The 24972-nt window shown below is 36.4% G+C and overlaps 1 protein-coding gene across 1 annotated transcript in view; it reads right to left on the minus strand.

Annotated features, from left to right (window-relative positions):
• LOC114411646 (nuclear pore complex protein GP210) overlaps positions 1 to 24972 on the minus strand; it is a 39827-nt gene that overhangs the window by 10846 nt on the left and 4009 nt on the right. Inside the window, exons 6-25 of the mRNA XM_028375279.1 lie at positions 24665 to 24844; positions 24062 to 24191; positions 23821 to 23969; positions 23297 to 23408; positions 22634 to 23211; positions 22409 to 22532; positions 21765 to 22039; positions 12788 to 12895; positions 12511 to 12573; positions 11077 to 11268; positions 10599 to 10658; positions 5952 to 6020; positions 5563 to 5709; positions 5343 to 5462; positions 4691 to 4810; positions 2629 to 2784; positions 2484 to 2546; positions 1575 to 1702; positions 741 to 1152; positions 83 to 185 (exon numbers count right to left, since the gene is read on the minus strand). Coding sequence (XP_028231080.1) covers positions 83 to 185; positions 741 to 1152; positions 1575 to 1702; positions 2484 to 2546; positions 2629 to 2784; positions 4691 to 4810; positions 5343 to 5462; positions 5563 to 5709; positions 5952 to 6020; positions 10599 to 10658; positions 11077 to 11268; positions 12511 to 12573; positions 12788 to 12895; positions 21765 to 22039; positions 22409 to 22532; positions 22634 to 23211; positions 23297 to 23408; positions 23821 to 23969; positions 24062 to 24191; positions 24665 to 24844 — 3289 coding nt within the window. The remainder of the gene's footprint in view (positions 1 to 82; positions 186 to 740; positions 1153 to 1574; positions 1703 to 2483; positions 2547 to 2628; positions 2785 to 4690; positions 4811 to 5342; positions 5463 to 5562; positions 5710 to 5951; positions 6021 to 10598; positions 10659 to 11076; positions 11269 to 12510; positions 12574 to 12787; positions 12896 to 21764; positions 22040 to 22408; positions 22533 to 22633; positions 23212 to 23296; positions 23409 to 23820; positions 23970 to 24061; positions 24192 to 24664; positions 24845 to 24972) is intronic.

Genomic DNA, 24972 nt, shown 5'->3' on the forward strand with positions numbered 1-24972 from the left:
CACAGTAAGACACAATAAAAGATGACTACTTTTCAGTTTGAAAGATCCTGTATGTGATTCATTATCAAGGGGGCATAGATACCTAGAGCATCATAAAAGCTTGTTGGAAGATCAAGTTCTGCACCAACGGCAAGGTTAATTATATTGAGCAGAACCTCCTTACTGGCTATTCTAATTTGAGTCACCTGATCATATTAAAGAAATTTATGATGTGAATTACAATTTCCAAACAAATAACATACATCCAGAATGCAAATTACATGGTTAATAAAATAGGTATACTTATTTTTCTGATAGAGAGAGGCAGCAAGACGAAGGAGAGGCAAATGCATAGATTGGATGGTTTATGGATTGGCCATTATGAATGAACCAGAAAAAAACCATAAAGAAATCATTTATGATCCATTAAAAAAGTATTAAAAAATCCAATCCATCAATGAATCGTTCGATAAATAAATATTCAGTGCATCTATTAGAGATTACTCTCTTTCTCTCTCTCTTTGAATACTTACCTCCCTCTTTAAAATTCCTTAAAATCAATGTGTTTTACTATGGACAATACAGGTTTAAAATCATTTAATATTCTTTCAAAACAACAGTCAATAGTTCACATCAACACCTGTAAAACAGAGACAGCTCTAGCAGAAACAAGCATGCCCTAAGGCTGGAAAGTTGTACTCTTATATGAGTGCCAAAAAGTGGCTCCAAATAAACAGTGAGTGAAAGATTAAATTCCATACCTCAGCAACCTTGACACAAGAAGCAATCTCTGTTCTTCCAGTTGTACGATCTTTAGCTTGAATGCAAGCAAGATTGTTACTTTTGGTTGTTTTAATTCTATCCGCATCAATGAATATAGCATCTTTTTGCAGAGCTTCATTTTTCTCCAAACTTCTCAATAAAGAATAGCTAATGGTTCCTCTGCGATTCCGACTATCATTCTGAGAATGGGATTCTGATGATGAAGGCAAAGGGCTTGTCATTGTATAATAGGGAGGAAGAATCCAGGTTATGGGGACTCCCAAAGCCAGGGGAAGATCAGGAATCACTGTAACTGATAAAGATGAACTGTAAAACCTTGACTGTGTCCTTGACCCAGAAGTTGAAAGTTCACATGAGAAAGAGACAGCAACATTGGTCTTGCCTGCAGATCTGAAAAAACAATAACATTTGGAACTGAATCACAGATTCCTCAACTTTATTAAATTTTTTATAATAACTTCAACATTGACATGTTGTCAATTCTGTGTACACTTTAACACTACTCTTACAAGGAACTAATTTCAGTGACATCCAAGAAGAAAAAAAACTACAGAAACCAACATAAATCTTGAAAAGACTCTGCGCCAATGATACATGATAGCTGGAAGCATAAAGGACCATATTTAAGAATTAGATAAGAAAAGAAAAGTGAAAAAGATTTAGACATACAGTTATGATACTGTGGGAGCAATTATAATATATCCAAAATACTAAAGTACTTACTAGAGTAAGAATACTATTCTTACTCTAATAGTACTATTACACATTTTACATGATATTATTCTTAACAAGAATGTTGCATTACTTAATACCTTCCATACAAGACATTAATAAAACCAAGGTCATTGTCATCAAAATAACTATTAACTTGACTTCCTGCTGAAGCAGTCAACTGGATACTATCCTCATGCAAGGTCTCTGCCACCTTGAAGCTCAATACCTAAAGAAACAAAGACAAAATTCTTTAGCCTACCTTAGAGTATGATTTTCTTAGGAGAAAATTGGCTGACCGAAAAAATACGAAGTGCAAGGACACAGACAGATTTCTCTCTTGAATTGACAGTTCTTTTGGTGGGGGGGGATTGGAAGGTCATGCTTGTGCATTCATGCAGTTTATTTCCCCCTGGAAAATGTTTTAGTATCTTTTTGGCATGATATAATTTCTGGGGTGTTGAAAGTTAAAGTTTCAGCCAATTTTGTTAACTATAGTAACTGATACATTAACTTTGGTAGCAGGCTTAGTTAAGGTTGAGATATGCGGATAGAGTTGAGTATTATGATAGACTCGGTTGATAATTGTGGAGATAAGGAAAACAATTGTGACAGCTTGGTGATAAATGCAAGGCAGATAATCAGATAGTTGATAATTAGCAGTTCCATTACTAGCAGCACAAGTTTTGTGTAGTTTGCAATACTCCATTTCAGTGGTCTATACATAATTTCATAGGAACACTCAGATACAACAAAGACGAGTTTCAGGAGGAGTTGTAAGAGCTATCTTTTGAATCAGTTGTTTCTTTACTATTTAGACCACAACACACTTTCCTTCTGATTCAAATGTATCTTTCTTAGTATTTTCTTATTTGTAAAATGACTATTATGGTATTTTGATTTCTAGGAGTATAACTTTTGTGTACGGTGTGTACTTGAGTTGTGCTGCTATGTTGGTCTTCCTTAATGCATTTTGAAATGAAAAGATAAATTTCAAGATAAAGCCAAACCTTTTCATCTTCAATACTCCACTGGTAATTTTTACATAGCTCATAGAAAGAAGACAAAGTTCCCTGGAAAAACCAATCAATATTAGGATTTGAAATACAATAATAAATAAATGAATGGAGACTTTATCTTGATTTTAACTGTCACCTCAGGAAATAACGGATAAATTGGCAATTTGCGGCCAATCCCAAGTTGTTCACTCTGTACATGCAATGTGACAGTAGATGGAACTCCCACCCTTAAAAAACTCCGTGCTTCACAAATCACAGTATTACCATTTGCAAAGACACTAGCAATAATTGTCTGACAATAGTAATATATTCTCGGATTAGACAAATATCTTACCCACCAGATATGCTTAAATGTAAAAAGCATAACCCACAAACTCTTAAAGAAATAAATATAAATGTTTTATTTGAAGCAAACAATTGAAATAATTAAAGCATGTGTTCCATCAAAAATGATTAAAAGAAGGAAAAGGCAAGAGTACATGGGAAGATTTATAATATATATTGAGAAAAATCCAAGTCCCACATTGGCTAGAGATAAAACCAAGATAAAATATATAAGTGGGGAGCAACCTCACCCCATGAGCTAGCTTTTGGGGTTGAGTTAGGCCCCAAACTACCTTCTAAGATGGTATCAGAGCCTATCCTAGTTCCATTAAATGGGCACCCACCCTATTATCCATTTACCAGGCCCAAAAGTGTGTGGGTGTGAGGGGATGTATTGAAAAAAATTCAAGTCCAACATCGACTAGAGATAAGGCCAAGATAGAGAATATAAGTGAGGGACCAACCCTCCCTATGAAGAAACCCAGATTGGTTATTTCAGACAATAAATCAGAAAAACCCTAAGCTTCAATGCAATTGGTTACTTTTCTTCAATGTTGCTTCCTTTTGTGCATTTGCTTTCCATTTGTGCCGCAAGACAGCTAGAGTGTAAAAACCACTATAATGCAGTCAACTCTCAGACTTCATGACTATGCTTCTGAGTCAGTTGACTCTTAATGTTAATATTTATGAGTGACTCATATTTTGTCTTATGAATTACTGACCTTACTATGAGAAATACTGATTCTTTGAAAATAAATTGATTAAACAGGTAGTCAGGATCAACCTTTAGTAAACTAAACAGGTTAAGTGTGGCATGGGCATATTGAATTTGTACTGTTTAATGAAGAGTTAAACAGGAACAGTCAAGGTCAATCCTGTAATAGAAGAGTAATGCCCTGGTAGAGAAAACATGACATGCTTACGAATGGGTAGTGAGATCAAGAAATTTATGTAGTATGCCTATCACAACAACTTGATTTGACCTGCCAAATTGCATTGACACCCATTCAAAAACACACCATTGGCTGAGCTCCACTAAAATACCATTAAAACAAGTCTATCCCATAGGAATTGGGTGGCAAAGAAATTTTCATAAAGTTCTGTCATCAAGCTGCGACCTCCAAGCAAATGCACTACACAATTATAAAATATAGCTCATAACAACAAAAGTTCCCTTCTTGGTCTTAACATCTATATAATTGTTCCAAGCTTGCAAGAAAAACTCAAAGCTTTCAACAAACTATAAAACGCATTTTCGATAAATGAGAATACCACTAAGATGAAGAGAATTATTTACAAAGGATTTGATGGATGATAAATCCTTCTCAAAGTAAGAGAAAAAAACAAGTAAACAAAAAAGAAACTATAAGCATTAACAAATGTGTAAAGCAGCCCAATCCCCCAAGATATCCAATAGGGAAAGAAAAGAAAAGCTTTCTCGCAACAGTCCACACAATAGTACAACATAAAAGAAAAAGGAAACAAAACAATTTTTATTTGCCAAAGAGCCCCGTAACTGGCACCCCTTCATGTGAAAGTCTATAAAATGTTAACAAAGCATAAGCTTAAGATTGTGCTGTTGAAAACTGACCTTTACCTGCTTAATTTTTATGATATTGAAGGCGGCATAAGTTATGTTATATTAGCAAGTTGTCAGTCCTAGTAACATGGCCACTTATATAACAACAAAAACACAATTGTATTCAGCCAAGTACACAATCTATCTTGCGTAGATGTATTAAAGCACGTGGCTAGTGCTAATAACATTGCATATGCATGAATGTCCATATTTGATAACAAATTAGAAATAAAAATAGCTGAACAAAATAACTAAATAAGGGAATATTAAATCTGAGCAGGATTTCACATCTTACAGTGTTACCAATAGAACTTGCTAAGAGCCGTCCAGAATATCTATCAATACTCGCAATTTTATCATTGTCAATTTCATACTCAACATGAACACCCAGAGTTGGGCCTCCTTCCATGGTAAGCTACACAAATAAATATAATAGCATGGTGTCATCATAAAACCAAGAAAATAGGAGAAAACAATGGTGTAAACTTCACACCAGCCAAGAAAAACAATCACAAAAGAAAATGCTAAAAGATGTAGAAAATAGAAAGGTATGGAAAAGAGACTCGTGAACAAAAACTAAATTATTTTACTTGGCTTTTCTGGACTTGCTCATGAACAAGGTATTATAGGCTCCTTAAATGATTTTAGATTCTATCCAATTAAGCAAACCTTGACAAATAATAAACTTTAGGTGACTGCTTGGAAATACAAAGATGCAATTAACTTAGTATACACATGAATCCTGAACCTAGAAATAAACAGATGAATCTAGATATATCAAACAAATTGTGAGCAATTATTTTTCAAAAAGAAAAAATCAACTGTCATTTCCAACTGAAAAGTAAAACAAAAATCAAACAGAAGAATTTAGTATGAATTTCTTTCAAAGTTCGCATTCTCAAGTCAAACTTGTAACAAAGAAACAGCACTTGTACTTTAGAACTTACCACATATGATGCACCAGGTAGTAGGAAAATATCGTGAGGGTGTATTCTTGGGGCTGCATAAACTTCTACCTTAATGGCTTGACTTTGTATTACATGTCCCAAATGTTGTATAGCACTGACCTGGTTTCAATAAATTGTAACTAAGCTTCTCGAGTTTTCAAAAGTCTATAGAAATTTGACTGAGATGAAGATCAAGATAACAGGTCAACGATAGACTTACATAAAGGGTTGTAATTCCAAGATGTCTCCCCTTTATTTTAAAACTTGGTGCATTAACATGTCCACCAACAAGACTTGAGAAGTCTTCAGTATCCACCAGCTCAATTATACTATCTTCAACATGTACATGAAGATTCATGTAAACAAACTGCACAACAGTTTCCAAATCAACAAATTGCCACTTAAAATAGTAAAACCTCATATATCATGTTCCTACTTCCTATGGGTGAATATCCAAAATGACCAAGAAAATGTAAAAGATAACAGTCTCATTGAACATATTCAAGGCAGTACAGTTACAACTATGTCACACAAGATCATATTACACCAGAGCAAACACAAGAAACTGGAGTGTGGTTCCTAAAATTAAATAGGGAAAACAATTCAAACCTGAGAAGCATGAAAATTATTTCCACCATTAGTACCAGCCAATAAGTCAATAGTTTGCAAACTTCCTTCCTGCAAAGATCAGAATAGCATATCATGAAGGAAAAATTCTAGGTTGGACAGATATCAACTTAGAAATTTAAAAATGACAAAGAAAAGAGCAAAAGGCAGCATGCCAGATCATTATAGAATGTTGGAGCAACTAGCAAAAACACTTTGGCATTTAAAGGGTGACTTATTCAGTTCGAGCTTGTGCTCAACCTCAAATGGTTTTCTACCACCAGTGAGCACACCATTTTCCTCTTTATTAGAGACTAGTTAATGATATATGTGCTTATTAGATCATTCTGTATTATTGGGTTGGACTATCTTTCTAGTTCTTTCTGATCTATATTTTTAAGTATATATTTTTTCCTCTTTATTAGAGACTAGTTAATGATATGTGTGCTTATTAGATTATTGTGTAGTATTGGGTTGGACCATCTTTCTTGTTCCTTCTTATCAATATTTTTAAGTACAAAATATAGATGTAAGGAGATTAACAACATTGAATTGGTCATTCCAATTCATAAACTCCTCTCAGGCAAGTGGCAAGGGACTACTATTGAAATCATCATTTCTTTAGAGTAACTATGTGTTCTGGTGAAGTTCCAGTTGGAATAAGAAAAAAATCAAGTATGTGATGTTACAGAATAAAACATAAAATCTCGAGAATTTAAGATTTATAATTTCATGCATGGACCTAATCTAATTTATGAATTCAATTATCCTTTTGCTCTCCAACCTCCCACCCCCCAAAAAAAGATTTAGATGAAGTTTGGCCATGACTTATCTAAATACCATCTAGAATTTTTCATCTGGAAACTCTTGAGAAAGTATTCCTTCCTTCTCACCACTGAAAGGAAATTTATGTAGAATGCAACAAACAAGGTTTCCATACATAGGAATCAATCACGCTTTCCTATATATGAAAGCATTCATAATTAGAGAGAGAATGTGTAGAGAGAGAGAGAGAGAGAGAGTGGGTGAGAGAGAGTTAGGACTAGAAGAGAGAAGAAAGCGTGCAACACACAGAGATTGAGAGTGGATCCCCATCGGAACAAGGTTGGGAACAGAAATGGACAATGACAAATCTACGATCGAGCTAATTGGAGAGGCCAGAAAGACAACATCGTTCTACTTCACCCAATTCCCTAAGGATGCGACGGAGCAAGAACTATGGCACCATTTCAAAAAGTTTGGTGATGTACAGGAGGTTTTCATATCCAGACAACGAAACAAGATGGGTAGAAGATATGGTTTTGCTAGATTTAAAGGGGTGGAGGATAAGCACAGTCTAGAAAAGAAATTAGACAATATCATCTTTGGTGGGCTGAAGATGTATGTCAACATCCCAAAATATGGGAGAGTCAGGGCTGAACAGACAATACCAGAAGCTAAACGAGTAGAAGGGAATGAGCAAAAGGAAATGGAGGCACCCTCTCGAAGACACTCACTCCCGAGAATGAATCAAGGGTCGTATGCGGAGGTCGTGGCTAGGAACAATAGACGCTCAGTTCCAAGGGGAATACTAGGTAGCCAAAACCATAGCCGTGAAGGATCATGGTCTTCGGTGTATCTTGACATACCGACAACAGGGAACAAATGGTTCAATGATGCGTGGGTGGGAAGACTAAAATCTGGCCATGTTCGACAAAGTTGAAGACAATTTACTTTGGGACATCGGAGCTAACATATTGCCAAATTACATGGGAGACGATATGGTCCTGCTACTAGACCTCACGGACGACAGAGCTCAGCAGATGATGGAAGAAGAAATAGAAGGAGGGGCCTCTCCGTTCCACTCACTTGAAAAGTGGAACCCGACCCAGGTAGATTGCAAGAAAGATTGTGTTCTCACTTGACTTCATTCAAGGAAGTAATGGAATTTATTATGTTTGATGAAGTTGATTCAATGTGAAACAGTGCTAAGGACTGGAATTATGTATGGACCCATCAAATCTTGAATTGTAGGAGAGTCTAGCTGTTCTTGTGGGATTGGGCTTGTGTTGCTACTTTGTCCAAAATGCATTAGGCAATGTGAACTTTATGCACTACAAGCTTATATACCCTTTATCATAGATGAGACCCAATCTGAGTTCATTGAGGGAAGACATCTATTACATAGTGTTCTCATTGCGAATGAGGTGATTGAAAAGGCCAAAAGGAACAACAAATCGTGCCTTGTATTCAAAGTAGATTACAAGAAGGCATATGATTCGGTTTCTTGGAATTTTTATTATACATGCTGGAAAGAACAGGTTTCAGCTCTAAATGGGTCAAATGGATTGAGGAGTGTTTGAAATCAGCATCCGTCTCAGTTTTAGTGAATGGGAGTCTCTCGGCTGAGTTCCTCCCCCAAAAGAGTCTTAGGCAAGGGGACCCATTAGCTCCCTTCCTGTTTAATGTGGTGGCTGAAGGTCTGAATGGGTTGATAAGGAGAGCTAAGGAAGAAAACCTGTATAAGGGTTTCCAAGTAGGCATCAATAATGTGAATATTAGCATCCTACAGTACGCCGACGACACAATCTTTTTTCGGGAGACAATCATGGAGAATGTTACAGCAATCAAAACTATCCTAAGGACGTTTGAACTTGCCTCAGGCCTAAAAATCAACGTTGCAAAGAGCTGTTTTGGAGTTTTTGGTCAATCACAACAATGGAAGCAACAGGGAGCCAAATATCTGAACTGCAGATTGTTGGCTCTTCCTTTAGTTTACCTAGGAATACCAATAGGGGCAAACCCGAGGCGAGGGCAGATGTGAGATCCTATCATCCTCAAATGTGAGAGAAAGTTAGCAAAGTGAAAACAGAGACACATATCCTTGGAGGAGAGAGTGACACTAATACAGTTAGTGCTAACATTGATCCCTATTTACTTCTTTTTTCTTTTCAGGGTACCTAAATCAGTGGCGGATAAGTTGGTGAGATTGCAGCGTAGATTTCTATGGGGAGGCGGACCCGACCAAAACAAGATTGCATGGGTCAGGTGGGAGACAGTGTGTCTACCAAAAAAAATGGTGGTTTGGGCATTAAGGACATCAACAACTTTAACCTTGCATTGCTCGGAAAATGGAGGTGGAATCTCATGCAACACAAAGGAGAACTATGGGCTAGAGTAGTGGAATCCAAATATGAAGGATGGCGGGGTTTGTTTGAAGCAGATAGAGTAGGACCTGAATCAGTATGGTGGAGAGATTTAAAAAGGGCCCTCGTTCATACACAATAGGGGCAGCTTATTCAAAATGGCCTGAAGTGGAAGGTAGGCAGCGGAGATAAAATCAAATTCTAGGAGGATAGATGGATATGTGGGGAGGAGTCAATGGCAAAAAAATTTCCTAGACTTTATTTGATTTCCTTACAGCAGCATCAGGTCATCCAACAGATGGGAAGCCACAAGGATAATGGATGGGAGTGGAATTTTACCTGGAGAAGGCCGCTGTTTGACAATGAAATTGACTAGGCTGTCAATTTTCTAAATGAGATTCAACATAAGGTCATTCAGCAATAAGGATCTGATGGGTGGGAGTGAATTGGAGACCCAAAAGGCCAATATTCAGCACACAATGCCTATAACATGCTAACAGAGGGATCAGCAGCTGGAAGCCAGGAGGATTGCTTCGACAAATTATGGAGTATAAAGGTTCCAAGCAGAATAGCAGTCTTTGCATGGAAGCTAATTAGAGATAGACTACCCACAAGACAGAATCTGCAGCGGAGACAAGTGCAGTTCACAGAAATGTTATGCCCTTTCTGCAGAAACAAAGAGGAGGATGCAGCCCATTTATTCCTTCACTGCAGCAAAATCCAACCTATTTGATGGGAAACTATGTCATGGCTGAATTTAAAAGGTGTTGTCCCCCTCACCCCAAAACAGCATTTCCTCCAACATATAGATGTTCAGGCTGATGGTGTTAGGATTAAGAGGTGGCAATGCTGGTGGCTGGCCTTAACATGGTCCATTTGGAAGCTCAGGAACAGCATAATGTTCTCTAATGCAACTTGCAATGCTAATAAACTATTTGAAGATGCAACATTCCTTCTTTGAACTTGGCTTAAGAGCTTTGAGAAAGACTTCACTATCCACTTTAACCAATGGTCCAGTAGCATTTGACAGGGTTTTCTGTACCAGTAGAGGATGGAACATTGTGGCTACTAAATGTAAATTTCATCTATATCCATAGAATGGTTCTCTCTCAGACTATGTATGTTTGATTATGGAACCATTTGTATGGTACTCATATTGCTGTATTCTAGTAACTCTGGTACTCCCTTCTATATTTATAAAATATTATCTTTACTGATAAAAAAAAAAAAAACATTTCTTCTTGTCCAACCAATGTCAGACTTGTTATTTCTTCATTTTCAAACATGAATAATGATCAATATGGGAAATGGTGGATTAAATTCAAATATATATTTTATTATAAAATTTTGATAGAAATCAGGTTTAAACTTTGAACAGGCTTTAAAGGTGTTATTCAGCTTTGTTTTGGTCTTTTCTAATCTTTTTTAGTGAAACCATTTTGTGTGGGGTACATGTCTATCCAAGAAAATCTCGTGTATAAGACATTTAAGACCAAACAACAAAAACATTATGGAAAAGACGTACCATCAGGCTAATCTCTGCTCCTGATATGATCTTGATCCACTCTATATCTGCAACTTGAACCTGGAATATTTAAATATTATAAGCATCTAGCATTAAATGTCAGCACTACAAAATCACACACTATGAACCAATATGTAATTATAACTTTTTCCTATGCAAAATAGTAAGTACAAAAGGGAAATGATATTTCATATTTCTATTAAGTACAAAATGTGTACACCAAACCAATTAAGAGATTTGGTTTTGATATTTTTGAATGACAAAAGACACAAGTTTATGGCTTGCCAGTCAAAAACAAGAGTCTCAAGCATGCAGGAAGGGAAGTGCCTTGTTGCACATTAATCATTCAAACAGACAAGGAACTATAACAATATATATTTTCAAAATCCTCTAAACATAAAACTGAGGTAGGGAGATTAAAACCAAGTATTTTCCTTAAATTTCAAGCAATTCTGAATTGAGGGAAGACAGAGCTTACGAGCGCAGAAGCTCTTTGTGGAGGGGTTAGCCCAATGTCATATATAGTCAGATTAGCTGTCCCTAATCCTTTAGGGGACAAAATCAATTGTAGGCATTCTAATCCCGATGGTGGTTGAATAACTTCAACAACTTGAGAATCATTTGTAACAGCTTCCAAGAAACAGCTCCCACCAATAATTGACAAATTTACCTGCAGTCATATAAGATACTAAAATGGCCTTGGATTCTAACTAAAATGCATTAACAGTTAATCTCATGAACAAAAAGCATTATGTAAGACATGTTTGTATCACAAAGATGGGCAACAAAAGCAAGTTAGACTATAATGTATGACAGCCTTGCGTTGAGAGGTAGAACATAGAAGTGAACATTAAGATGAACGTTGAACAGTAGAAGTAAACTAGCAGATCTAACTGACTAATACACATCCTTGAAAGATGTTGGAGATCCCACATTGACAGCCAAAATAAGGTATATAAGTGAGGGACAACTCTCGCCTCATAAGCTACCTTTTAGGATTGAGTTAGGCTCAAACCTAAATTCTAAAATGGTATCAAAGTATATCCTAGTGGTTGTTGAGCCAATCAGTCCGTCCATTATCGGGCCACCTGCAAATGTCCAATCCTACAAACTTGTAGAGAGAAACAGAAGGCAAAGAGAGAAATAAAATCTGTATATTGTGAAATGAGAGAATACAAAAGCACACAGAGTCTCTGTTTACAGAACCCTATATATACTACAGAGACTCAGTAGTTTGGTACAATTGTCTGACTAAGGCAGTTACACCAAACTAGAGTTTGACTACTATAGTTAATACTCTGAGATTACAAAACAGTAAAGGAGTTATACAGTCACAGAACTTCACATTCAAGTTTTGTACTTGGAGATTCATTTGGCCAATTGTAATTCTTCTTCTGATATCAATAATATCAGTTTATCAACACATATTAACGGCCAAAATAGTGCATATAAGTGGGGGGCAACCCTCACCTCGTAAGTTAGCTTCGGGGTTGAGTTAGGCCCAAACTCATTCTTAGAAAGGTAAAATAATTCTATCAAAATATGCAATCATTTATATTTTTGTATAGGACTGATAATATGTAGTGCAAAGGCCTATGCTAAAATTCCAAAAGTTCCATTTTCATTTATGATACTATAATTAACTTGCAGCCAACCAGAACATAATCTGATAAAATGTTGCTCCAACAGGATTGCACACTATGAAGCCTTCAGTAAAACATCAATGAATAAATAGAGAAAATACTTCCATGATCTAGGTAAAATATATGAAAACCTATCCATCTTCTCATAAAAAGTAACAAGCAAACCAAGGGTACAACCACTGGAAATTTGATGTGCATACAATGAATCAATAATTCTGGACCCGAGGTATGGTTAACAGATAGAAAATCTCTTTAGATAATGGTGTTACCTTTGCATTAGGATTGAAATATATCAAGTTGAACTCTGGATCAACTCTTAGGGTAGAAACAAGCTGCATTGAAGCACCAATATAAAGAAAAGACAACTTATTAAGACAGAGTGACAACAATAATATAGATGCTACAAAATCCCATCATAAAGAACAGAACTGCAGGGAGAAGATGCAATACTTGACCATGGAACTTAAAAACTAATACATTTTAATCATGTGGAAAGTACAAAAAACAGTTTCATATTGAAGAAAAATAATTTACAAAAAATATTACCTGTAACCGAATTGCATCTGTCAGAACATTTTCAGTTTTAGTAAATCGATGAAATGTATCATCTCCCAAGCTATCAGCAAAGTCAGTAACAGTAGCACGAACAGTGCACTAAGAGACACAGCATTTAAGGTCATTTTAGTTATCCATACATTAGAACAAGATAAGTATATTAAATTTCACCATTTCCTGAAATCGTGCATGAATGTTACATAACATGATATACATTAAAAAGAAGCCATTAAAACTTATTCAATGTACCACACTATTTATGAAACTATTTATAAGCATGACTTTAAGAATAAAATAAATAGACAACAGCCCCATAACATGCAAAATAGCGGCAATAAGTTTACTATTAAACCATAATTTATCAGCAGATTTTGCATTCATATATTATAATCAAAATCAAAAATTGGATGTCACAACTTTGTTAGGAATCTTAATCATCCATAAAGTAGGTGGAACTGGGCAGATTGGAATTCCTCGACCAAAATGATATTTTAAGCATAGATTATCAGATTCACGTATACCAGTCAAGATATACCAGTGTATAACAAACTGTTAAGGTAATTGTAGTACAAAATCGCCAGCATAGTCCTTAGGATCTTAGGTGAGAGTCAAAGAATGACATTCTAGTACCTCTAATATGTTACACTAGCTAATTCCATGTTAAGAGTGGCCAAAGCACATGTGCCTATCACCACCTTGTGCTGAGATTTAATAGTAGAAGACAGATGGTAGATCAACCTCTAAATCTATTTATTAACACAGCTGACACAATATCAAAGAACTACATTACTACACAAATAAAGGACTGGTTATCAGGAAGGGCCAGAAGTTGGCAGCCATCACAAAGAGATACAAACATACACGGTTATTTATTTACAAGTTTGATCATGGATAGAGAAGAGTTATTAGACAAAACTAGCAATACATTAAAAAGATAAATGTGTTCAATTCCAAAAGCTTATATATAATACATAATAGAATTTCAAAAATATCGATGAAGCTTCAAGAAAAAAGTAAATTACACTGTTCTCCATTGAGAGACACTTAAATTACAGTCTTTTCCCTCTAATTTTAAAAAATACACTCACCTCCCCAAGAGATTAAATGTGTAGCACTTTAATTGATTTTAATGAAAATGAACTTCTTAGCAGTGGCAAGCCTTTCAAATTTCCTATCTCTGCAACTTTCAATGCCAATGGTATCCAAATTTGAATAGTTTATTATTGATTTTAGGACTCAAGAAAATGAAATGAAGTTTTGAATTTTCCCTACTATCAGTTTTGAAACTTCACAGAATCCTTCATTTCAGCTTCTAAAGTCTAAAAGTTTATAGTAAGAATTCAAAACTAACTACCAATGATACTGAGAGTCAGAGAAAAAATTTGTTTCTAATTTTAAAATGGACTAATGTGTAACACATTAATCTTCTAAGAATGGAGTGTAATTTAAAAATAAATAAATAAAGGAGAGGAAAGTGTAATTTAAGTATCTATCAAGGAGGACAGTGTAATTTACCACATAAAAACATGAAAGCATTAGAAAATATAATATATAGAAGAAATTCTTCTCAGAGCAATCTACAGGGGAAAAAACTCTTAAAACCAATGAGACATAAATAATCACTATTAAGGTAACAAAAATACTACCAAAAGGCTGTATATACTCAAAAAAGGAAATCAAAATCTAAAGTACTGATTTATAGGTCACAAGCTATCAAAATTATTGGGAAAAATTCAAGTCCCACATCGGTTAAAGATAAAACCAAGTTAGAGTATACAAGTGAGGGGCAACCCTCATCCCTTGAGCTAGCTTTTGGGGTTAAGTTAGGCCTAGACTCACATTCTAAAGAATCTAAGATGGTATTAGAGCATATCCAAGATTAATTCAAAGGGTCACCCACCATGTTATCCACACACCAAGCCCAAGAAGTGTTGGGCGTGAGGGAGTGTATTGGGAAAAATCCAAGTCCCACATTGACTAAAAATAAAGCTAAGTTAAAGTATATTAGAATGAATGTATAAAAATAACTGTTACAAACAGTTATTGCAGGACAGTTAGACTGCTAACTACTTTTCTTTCACTAACAGAATTCTGTTAGTTAGTTGTTAGTTAGTTTGTAATTAGCTTCAAGGTCTAGAGGTTTATAAATACCTCTTTTGTAACTGCATTAAAAACTAACTTTTTCAGAATCAATAATATCAATTTTCCCTTTTTCTGTTCTCAATGTTTTCTCTTATTCTCTCTATTCTCTCAGATCTCTAAATTTGATATGGTATCAGAGCTTGTTTCTTCGTAAAAACTCTTCTCTTCAGTTTATCAAGCTACACCTTCACATCCATGGCTTCCGCATCTAAAGGTTTCAGTTCGCATTCATTTCCGACAACAATAGCTGAGAAATTGGATGATTCCAACTATCTACACTGGCGACAACACGTCGAACTAGTCATTAAATCGCATAAGCTGCAGAAGTTTGTGGTTAATCCAGTCATTCCGCCTTAATTTCTCACAAAAGATGATTGAACCATGGGTCGCGTTAATCCTGAATACGAAGTTTGGAAAGTGCAGGACCAAACGTTGCTTGTTTGGCTTCAGTCGACACTCTCGAAGTCTGTCCTTTCTCGTGTGCTAGGCTCAAATCACTCCTATCAGGTATTGGAGAAGATTCACAAGCATTTCAGCCTTCACACCAAGTCTAGGGCACGGCAATTACCAACCGCGATGCATGCTGTCTCACTCGAAGGGAAAACAATGGATGAGTACCTTCACAAAATCAAAGGCTACGTCGACGAGCTTGCTGGCGTTGGAGTTCCGGTACTGCATGAGGAGCATGTCGATGCTATTCTTGAAGGTCTACCTTCGGATTATGCGCCAATACTTTCTATGATTGAAAGCAAGAAACGTACTCCATCAATTGCAGAGATTGAGGCTCTACTTTATGGCCACGAAACACACCTTGTTCGGTACAATCGAGACACTCAGATGCTTGCATCTCCATCCCTGAATTACACTCAAAGTTATTCGTATGGAAGCTCATATAAAGGTAATGATTTTGGTGACTCTAGAGGAGGTTATGGTAGAAGTAACGGTGGTCATAATACTTCGTTTGATCGAGGTGGTGGTCACGGTGGTTCTGGAAGAGGCCGTGGTGGAAGCAGATTTGCTAACTTCCAGTGTCAAATCTGCCTCAAGTATGGTCATTGATGTAGCTCCATGTGGAGCTTGTAGGCCTTGGATCTTCTTCATCAATGGATTCCTTTGTTTCTTGAGGTCTGATTGTAGCGGAATGGAGAAGGAGAAAGATGAATGGAGGTGCCACTTCAAGTAGAAGATGAGTCTAGAAAAAGCTCACCACCATAGGAAGTCATGGATAAAAGCTTGAAGGAAGAAGATGAGTGGAGGGAGAGGAAGAGAAGGAGCACGAAATTTTGTGCTTCAAAAAAGGTCTGAACTTTGAAGTTTAATTCTCAAATGATCAAAGTTGGAAAAATGCACACACATAGCCTCTATTTATTAAGTGTCACACAAAATTGGAGGAAAATTTAAATTTCTATTAAAATTTTACTTGAATTTGAAATTGAATTTGTGGAGCCAAATTTCACTAATTATAATTAGTGAATTTCAGATATGGTTCAACCCATTAATCCAAGATCAAATCCAAGATTATGAAGCATGTAAAGCATGAAGGGCATGCACAAAGTGTGACTATATGATGTGACAATGGGGTGTAGCAAGCAAATGCTCACCTCCCCCTCTAAAATTTAATTGGATTGAGCTTCTCCTGATTCAATTAAATTTATTTCCCAACACACACATCAAATAATCACTTAATGCATGTGAAATTACAAAACTACCCCCAATACAAAAATTAGTCTAGGTGCCCTAAAATACAAGAGCTGAAAAATCCTATATTTTTAGGGTACCCTACCTACATTATGGAGTCCTAAATACAAGGACAAAAAATAATGAAATCCTAATATGTACAAAAATAAGTGGGCTCATACTTAACCCGTGGGCCCGAAATCTACCCTAAGGCTCATGAGAACCCTAGGACCTTCTCTTGCATCTCTAGCCCAATCTACTAGGAGTCTTCTATCCAATGTCCTTGCGGGATAGGATTGCATCAGTCACACTGCTAATGTGTGTCACTTTTGTTCTGATATGAATTTTCAACCTCATGAGTCACTCACCTTTGTTGATCCAACTACACTCCAACCAATTCCCTATTCGATTGCCTCAGGTAGGACCTCAAATACTTGGGTTAATCCTAACTCTAAACTAGTTACTCAATCCTCTAGCCTGCCTAGTGTGATGCTTACCAATTTGACACCTCAGGGTAATGGTCAAGCTAGCTCAACATGGATTCCAGATTCTGGATCTAGTTTTCATGAAACTGGTGAATCACAGCATATAAAATAGTTGTCACATTTTGATGGACCTGACCAAATTTTTATAGGAAATGGTGAAGGTTTGAGTATTTCCAACACTGGTTCTTCATCATTTTTGTCTCCTAATGACTCTCATATTACTTTCAAACTTAATAAGCTATTACATGTTCCTTCCATTTCAAAAAAATTACTAAGTGTCAGTCAGTTTGCTAAAGATAATGTTGTTTTCTTTGAATTTCACCCTCACTTATGCCTTGTCAAATCACTGGGGACCAATAAAGTGTTCCTTCAAGGTGTTGTTGGTGCTGATGGTCTCTATTCTTTTCATAACATCAAACTCCAGGATCACAGACCTCACCTGTTATCAACAACATCTACTACTAATAAAGAGTCTATTGTTACATCTAGTTTTGGTTTTTCATCTCCTAGCACTGTTAACCTTTGGCATGCTAGGTTAGGACACCCTAATAGTCATGTACTAAAACTTGTTCTTGATCAGTGTAACATTTCATCATCTAATAAAGTGATTTCAGATTTTTGGGCCTCTTGTTGTGTGGAAAAATCTCATTGGTTGTCTTCCCATGCTTCCACTTTAGTTTATTCTCCTTTAGAACTTGTCTTCACAAATTTAGAGGGGCCTTCTCACTTAACCTCCTACTCTGGTTTCAAATATTATGTATCATTTATTGATACCTTTTCACGATATACTTGGATATTTTCTATTAAAACCAAAGCTGAAACTGTGTTTGTTTTCCAAACTTTCAAGTTTTTTTTTGCACAGCAAAAATTAATTATATTAATAATAGGTCAGTACTAGATGTACTGAAAATAGCAAATAGATACAAAGGCAAATCCTGCCAAACCCAACTACTATAGATAAAAGCACAGTAGCTGGATACCCATCAATCAAACAACCCTACGACATTTCTTCCTTCAATCTAACAGACCACTGATTAAAATGAGTATGGAAATCTTGCTCCATACAATTTAACCAAGACCAAGTGTGGAATAAAGCTTCATCCATGACTTTTTCGGGGCTAAAAGTCTGGTTTTTGAATACCATAGAATTTCTATGCTTCCAAATAGTCATAGATAGAGCTACCTATAACACTTTCCATCTCTTGTCTACTGAGGTTTTCCCACTCCAATTAAAAAATTGCATAAAATGATATCTAGGTTTAATGGGGAAAGGACCCACTCTATTGACCCAACTCAAAGTCTCCCACCAAAGATTCCTAGTTTTTATACATGAATTCCAAACTTTCAAGTTATCAGTTGAACTTCAACTTAACACTAAAATAGAAAGTGTTCAATCTAATTGGGGTGGTGAATATAAACCCTTCTCTGCTTTATTAGCTTCCTATGGCATTTTGCATAGGTTAATCTGCCCACACACTCATCATCAAAATGGTGTAGTTGAAAGGAAGCATAGGCATATAGTTGATCTAGGACTCACATTACTTCATCATGCAACTCTAACTCTACAGTTTTGGGATTATGCTTTTGTCATTGCAGCCTATTTGATTAATAGGTTACCCACTACATCACTCAACTTCACTATTCCATTTGTCACTCTTTTTAACAAAGAGCCTAATTTTCACTTTCTTAAAACATTTGGCTGGGCATACTTTCCTCTGCTGAAACCCTATCATACTCACAGCCTCGATTTCAGGTCTCAAGAGTGTGTTTTCTTGGGGTACTCCTCTTCACATAAAAGCTACAAATGTTTGTCTTCAACTGGTAGAATTTATATTTCTAAGGATGTTTTCTTTAATGAGTTGAAGTTTCCATATTTAGATCTGTTTTCCTCTTCCTCCAGTTCAACACAAGAATATTACTTCCTGTTTCAGCCTCAATCCTGACCTATCTCCTCCTGTTTCAGCCTCTACACCTTCACTTTCCCAAATACCTTCCTCCAATTCCATTTCAGTTCCCTCTTTTCCTCCCGGTTTCTCTGCTACTGCCTTAAATCAAACCTCATCTGAATCCACCTCCCCTCATCCTCAATCATCAAATACTATGTCTCATAGTGAATCTGTGTCTGCATCAACTCTAATTTCCATTAACGCTCATCCTATGCAAACTAGGTCTAAATCTGGAATACACAATCCTAGGCTGCATCCTTCATTATTTCTTACTCATTCTGAACCTAAAAGTGTAAAGCAGGCCCTGGAAAGTTCAGAATGGTTTGCAGCTATGCAGGAGGAGTATAATGCTCTAATGAGAAACAGAACTTGGGATTTATTTCCATTACCAGCTGGTAGACAAGCTATTGGATGCAAGTTGGTATTTAGAATAAAAGAAAATGTTGATGGTTCAATCAATAGGTACAAAGCTAGACTAGTTGCTAAGGGATTTCATCAAGTTCATGGCTTTGACTTTCATGAAATATTTTCTCTTGTGGTAAAACCAGTTACAATTAGAGTAGTTCTAACTCTTGCTCTCTCACAAGGCTGGGACTTATTTCAGCTTGATGTCAACAATGCATTTCTAAATGGATTACTAAAGGAGACTGTCTATATGACTCAACCTGCAAGTTTTAAAGTTGAAGGAAAATCCCTGGTTTGTAAACTTAACAAGGCTTTCTATGGGTTAAAGCAAGCTCCAAGGCAGTGGTTTGACAGGTTAAGGTCAACACTAGTACAGATTGGGTTTGTAGGAAGCAAGTGTGATCCCTCTTTGTTCATTTATACACATCAACAGCACACTGTCTACATTCCAGTTTATGTAGATGATATCATCATCACAGGAAGTTCAAACTCTCTCATTCAACAGTTAACTTCGAGATTGAATACAGCCTTTTCTCTCAAACAGCTAGGTCACTTAGACTATTTCTTGGGGCTGGAGATTAAGTATCTCCCTAACAGGTCTATTTTGATGTCTCAAAGCAAGTATGTCAGAGATCTACTTCATAAAACTCAAATGGTTGAGGCACACTCTATCTCCACTCCTATGGTTACAAACTGCAAATTGTCCAAACATGAAATTGATCTATTTCATGATCCAACTCTCTATAAGTCAGTAGTGGGTGCCCTGCAGTAAGCCACCCTTACTAGACCTGAGATTTTTTTTTATTTTTTTTTATCAGCAAAGATAAGTATTTATATATAGATAAAGAGTACCAGCGGTACTAAAAAAAAAACTTCGTACCCCATTGCCCAGAGGCTCTTCGCTATGCGAAGGTATGGGGGAGGGATGTTGTACGCAGCCTTACCCTTGCATATGCAAAGAGGCTGTTTCCGGATTCGAACCCATGACCAACAAGTCACCAAGGCACAACTTTACCACTGCACCAGGTACTAAAATACATATATGTAGATGGCCGTGCAAATGGTTCCAAAACTAGACCTGAGATTAGTTATGTTGTTAATAAGGTTTGTCAGTATATGACTAATCCATTGGATTCTCATTGGGCTGTGGTCAAAAGGATATTAAGATATCTCAAGGTACCATATTTCATGGTTTATCCCTTCAACCTGCTTCTGTTTCAAAACCTATGGCACTCTATGCTTTCTGTGATGCTGTTGGGCATCAAATATTGATGACAGACGTTCCACATCAAGAGCAGCTATCTTTCCTGGCCGAAACTTGATATCCTGGTGGTCCAGGAAGCAGAAAGTCACGGCAAGGTCCAGCACTGAAGCTGAATATCAAAGCTTGGTCCAAACATCTATTGAATTAACCTGGATTCGAACCCTTCTAACAGAATTACATGTTTCTTTTCAAACTCCTATGATTTACTGTGATAATCAAAGTGCAGTGTCCATAGCTCACAATCCAGTGTTCCATAGTAGAACAAAGCATATGGAAATTGATGTCTTTTTTGTAAGAGAACAAGTTTTGGCCAAACAACTCTCAATTGTGCATCTTCCTGCCTTAGATCAATGGGCAGATGTCTTAACCAAGCCACTTTCCTCAACAAGATTTGAAGCACTAAGGGGCAAACTCAATGTGAAGCATTTTTCTGTAGGAAAGCCTTCCCCTTGAATTTGTGGGGGGTATTAGAATGAATGTATAAAAATAACTGTTACAGACAGTTATTGCAGGACAGTTAGACAGCTAACTACTTTTCTTTCACTAACAGAATTATGTTAGTTAGTTGTTAGTTAGTTTGTGATTAGCTTCAAGGTCTAGAGGTTTATAAATACCTCCTTTGTCACTGCATTAAAAACTAACTTTTTCAGAATCAATAATATCAGTTTTTCCTTTTTCTATCCTCAATGTTTTCTCTTATTCTCTTTGTTCTCTCAGTTCTCTAAATCTGATAGAGTATACAAGTGAGGGGCAACCCTCACCACCCCTTGAGCTAGCTGTTGGGGTTGAGTTAGGCCTAGACTCACATTCTAAAGAATCTAAGAAAAATTAAACTATTAATACTTTAACATTAATAGTACAAACTACAAAGAGCAAGTAGGCCATATATAAACAAAAATAATGTTCAAAGTCAAACCAAAATAAGCTAGTTTTGGGGACAGCAAGTTTTCACAAACAACTCCAGTTGCTAAATTACCAGGTGTTATCAAATGCAGCAGTAAGGCCAGACAGTAAATAAAATGACAAAATTAATAAGAATCTTTCAGTACCAATCCTGATTCATTTTGCAAGACCAGAAATCTCTCCCAACTGTTAGACTTCACTATATCAAAAGCATAATCCCAATATGCCAGTCCCTCGCAACTGCCAAGTTCCCACCTCAAACTGAGAGAAGATGAATTTGCATAAGCCTCTCCCGAATCACTGATACCAACTGCAGATACACGAATAGAGCGCCCATTTGCCACAATAACAGGGGTATCACGAAGTCTACCTGAACTACGTTCAGCTTGAGCTGCTGCTTTAATAATTCTTCGTTCATTCACTGAAAAGCACAACTCACTTAAGGGATAGAAATCTCAAGAATTATATTGTCAATAAAGAGATTTAGGGAGAAGAGAGAGAGGAAAGCATTTCTGTATTGATGAGGATTCAACCCCAACCATAGATTGGGGAATGAAGCAGTACATATAGGCAGTTGCATAACAAAATGATAAAGCCGTTAGGCAGTTGCATAACAGAATGATAAAGCTATTGACAGTTGTACTTACAACTGTCTAACAGAAAACTAACCTAACCTGAGTTAGTTAACTGTGAGAAACAGTTAACTAACTTCTGATTACAAGAGATACACTTAGGTAGTAAAATACTACTCTCTTATAGTCAATGACTTTAATTCTGAAAAAATGCATACCTGGTTCATCAGCTATAAGTACAATAGAAGAAGGAATGTTGCATGTTACTGACAGCCAAACTTCAGCTACTGATGGCAGAGGATGGTCATCCCCGACCAAATTTCCACGTCTGAAAAGAAGTTTCTGAGTCATTTGAAACAAGAATAGGTTAACATAGGCCAACTTCTATGTGTTCATAAATATGCGAGGCTATTTTCTACCTAGAAATAAATACTGAAACTTACAAAGGATCCCAGTTTTTGACATAAAACTCCATACAAATTACTAGAGACCCGATGCACTAGAACTCCATCTTCAGCCAGAGCATTCCCTTCATCCAAAACTTCTACAGTTTCAATGAAATCAACACCATTGTCCCACCATTCAGGTCCACCAACAAGTACTATGTCTAAACTTGTACCAGGTACAAGATATAACTCCTCTAAGCTATGAGACTGCTTGTTACTTTCGGCTTGAACCAAATCAAGCCAGTAACCACCAAATTGGTTTCCATCACCTGCCTGACGCACAATAAGGGGTAGATATGCCACAATACGTGAAGATGCTTTTAATACACCAGGACCAAGACTGTAGTGGTGATCTTCTTTAGAAAATATGGCGTGGATCACAGCTTGACCAGGATTAGAAGCATATACATATGTCCACGAACAAGGAGAGCCATCAACTGATGACTGGAATTGAGTATTTGGCACTGTTTCCAAGTATAACAACTCCTGAGTTGCATTGACAATTACAAAAGACTCACTTCCAGCTTTCCACTTTATCAAAGAATTAAAGGCATCACATCTATAGAAAAAGGCACCTGCACATGATAGAACAACATAAACAAAAAATGGCAAGCAGAAAATTGGAAAAGAACATTACAGTATCCTCAAATATGGCATCACCATTTGCTGCTTTCATTGTCACGGCAGCTTGAAGATGCGATCCAACAACAGTTTCTACGGGAAAATTGTGAAGCATAACCATAGAAGAAGGAATGGAGACTTCAACAAGGACCTATGAGAAAAATAAAATAACAAAATAAAAAAATTGCATAGCCTTGAAAAGTGAATTGAAATAAATTTTATGAATTATACATAGATAGAAAACAAAGAAATGTCACAAAGAGGATCCAACAGAAAACATCTCTTGGAATATTTTTTATGAAGAATAACATCCCGCTATCATCAGAAATTAAAGCAGGGGTAGAAGTGAAATAAAATTTAAGAACAGCATATACATCCCCAGCCAATATGCTTAAGCTTAACACATACCACATTACTACTCCTGACAAAACAACATTCTTACAGTCAAATACCACAGCATATAACATAGGAACAGATTTGGGCTTAAGGAACCAAACATGATCAAATTTACTATATATTTGGAATGAATAAATAAAAGCATAAATTTACCTTTATAACATTACCTCATCATAATTTAGTGAATCATATACAGATAACACTTTGATAGTAGCTTTACCAGGTTTTTTTGCCTGGACAACACCAAAAGCTGACACAGATACAGTAGACAAGTCCGAAGATAGCCATTTGTAGTCACTCACTGTTTTTGCACAACCTACAGCACAAAGTGGGGTCAATAAGTATAAAAAGAAATATAAAAGTTAAGGTAGTTACTTCAGATTGGAGAAGATGGAAAAAGCTTCCAACCTCCTATAGCCTTTAACTCCACCTCCTGATAAACACCAGGAGACCAGGGCAGTAAGATGATTCCACTTTCATTGCCCAAGGTGTACTTTACTCGATCACAAACCATGACTTCTTGCACAGCTTTGATAATCTGCAAGATTTTAATGAATAAATGAGAAGAAGGATTTCACCATCCATTATAATCAGTGGTCTTCAAATCTTACACACGGATTTCGTTGTAGTTGACATTAGGAGTGCAGGGTAATTTTATGTAATAGTGTCTTTTAAGAGTCCACATTCTGGGCTGGATCAACCAATTGGCTGATTTCAAATACAGCAGAATTGTAATCTCAATCCTGTAACTTTTAGTACCTCTGGTACTCATTTAGCATACATATATATATTTTGGCTGATAAAAAAAAAATGAGAACCTGGCCCTGAAAAAAATACTACAACGTTCCTAAGAGTACAAGGCAACAAATAGCCTCTCTCCAAGCCCAAAAAAAGAAGAAATATGTAATAACCACAGAACAACATATGGTGCAACTAAAAGAGGCCGCAAATAATTGAGAAAGGAATGACGGTAAAATATGCTTCTAAGGCTTCTAACGAAAGAATGATCACCTCCTTTTTGTCATCAGCCCCACCAGGATAGCTCAAAGAAGCTGTCAATTTTTCAAGTCCTGGTGAATAAGCCTTCAAGATTTTAGAATTCCGCCAGCCATGTTTTACAGCAATATCATTTGAAACCCAAAATGTTTTCCAGTGACCAGAATCATTATCATACACCTTAACATCGTCATTCTGCAATGCAAAGAAGAATGTTGGAAACTATTGAAAGAAAAACACAAAACCATTTTGTCAAAAGGAGGAAAAATAGTAAAATTATTATGTAGATAAGTGCTATCAAAAACATTAAGAAAAATTGTCCT

The sequence above is a fragment of the Glycine soja genome, chromosome 5 (genome assembly GCF_004193775.1).
Source record: "Glycine soja cultivar W05 chromosome 5, ASM419377v2, whole genome shotgun sequence".
In the NCBI taxonomy this organism is placed as follows: domain Eukaryota; kingdom Viridiplantae; phylum Streptophyta; class Magnoliopsida; order Fabales; family Fabaceae; genus Glycine; species Glycine soja.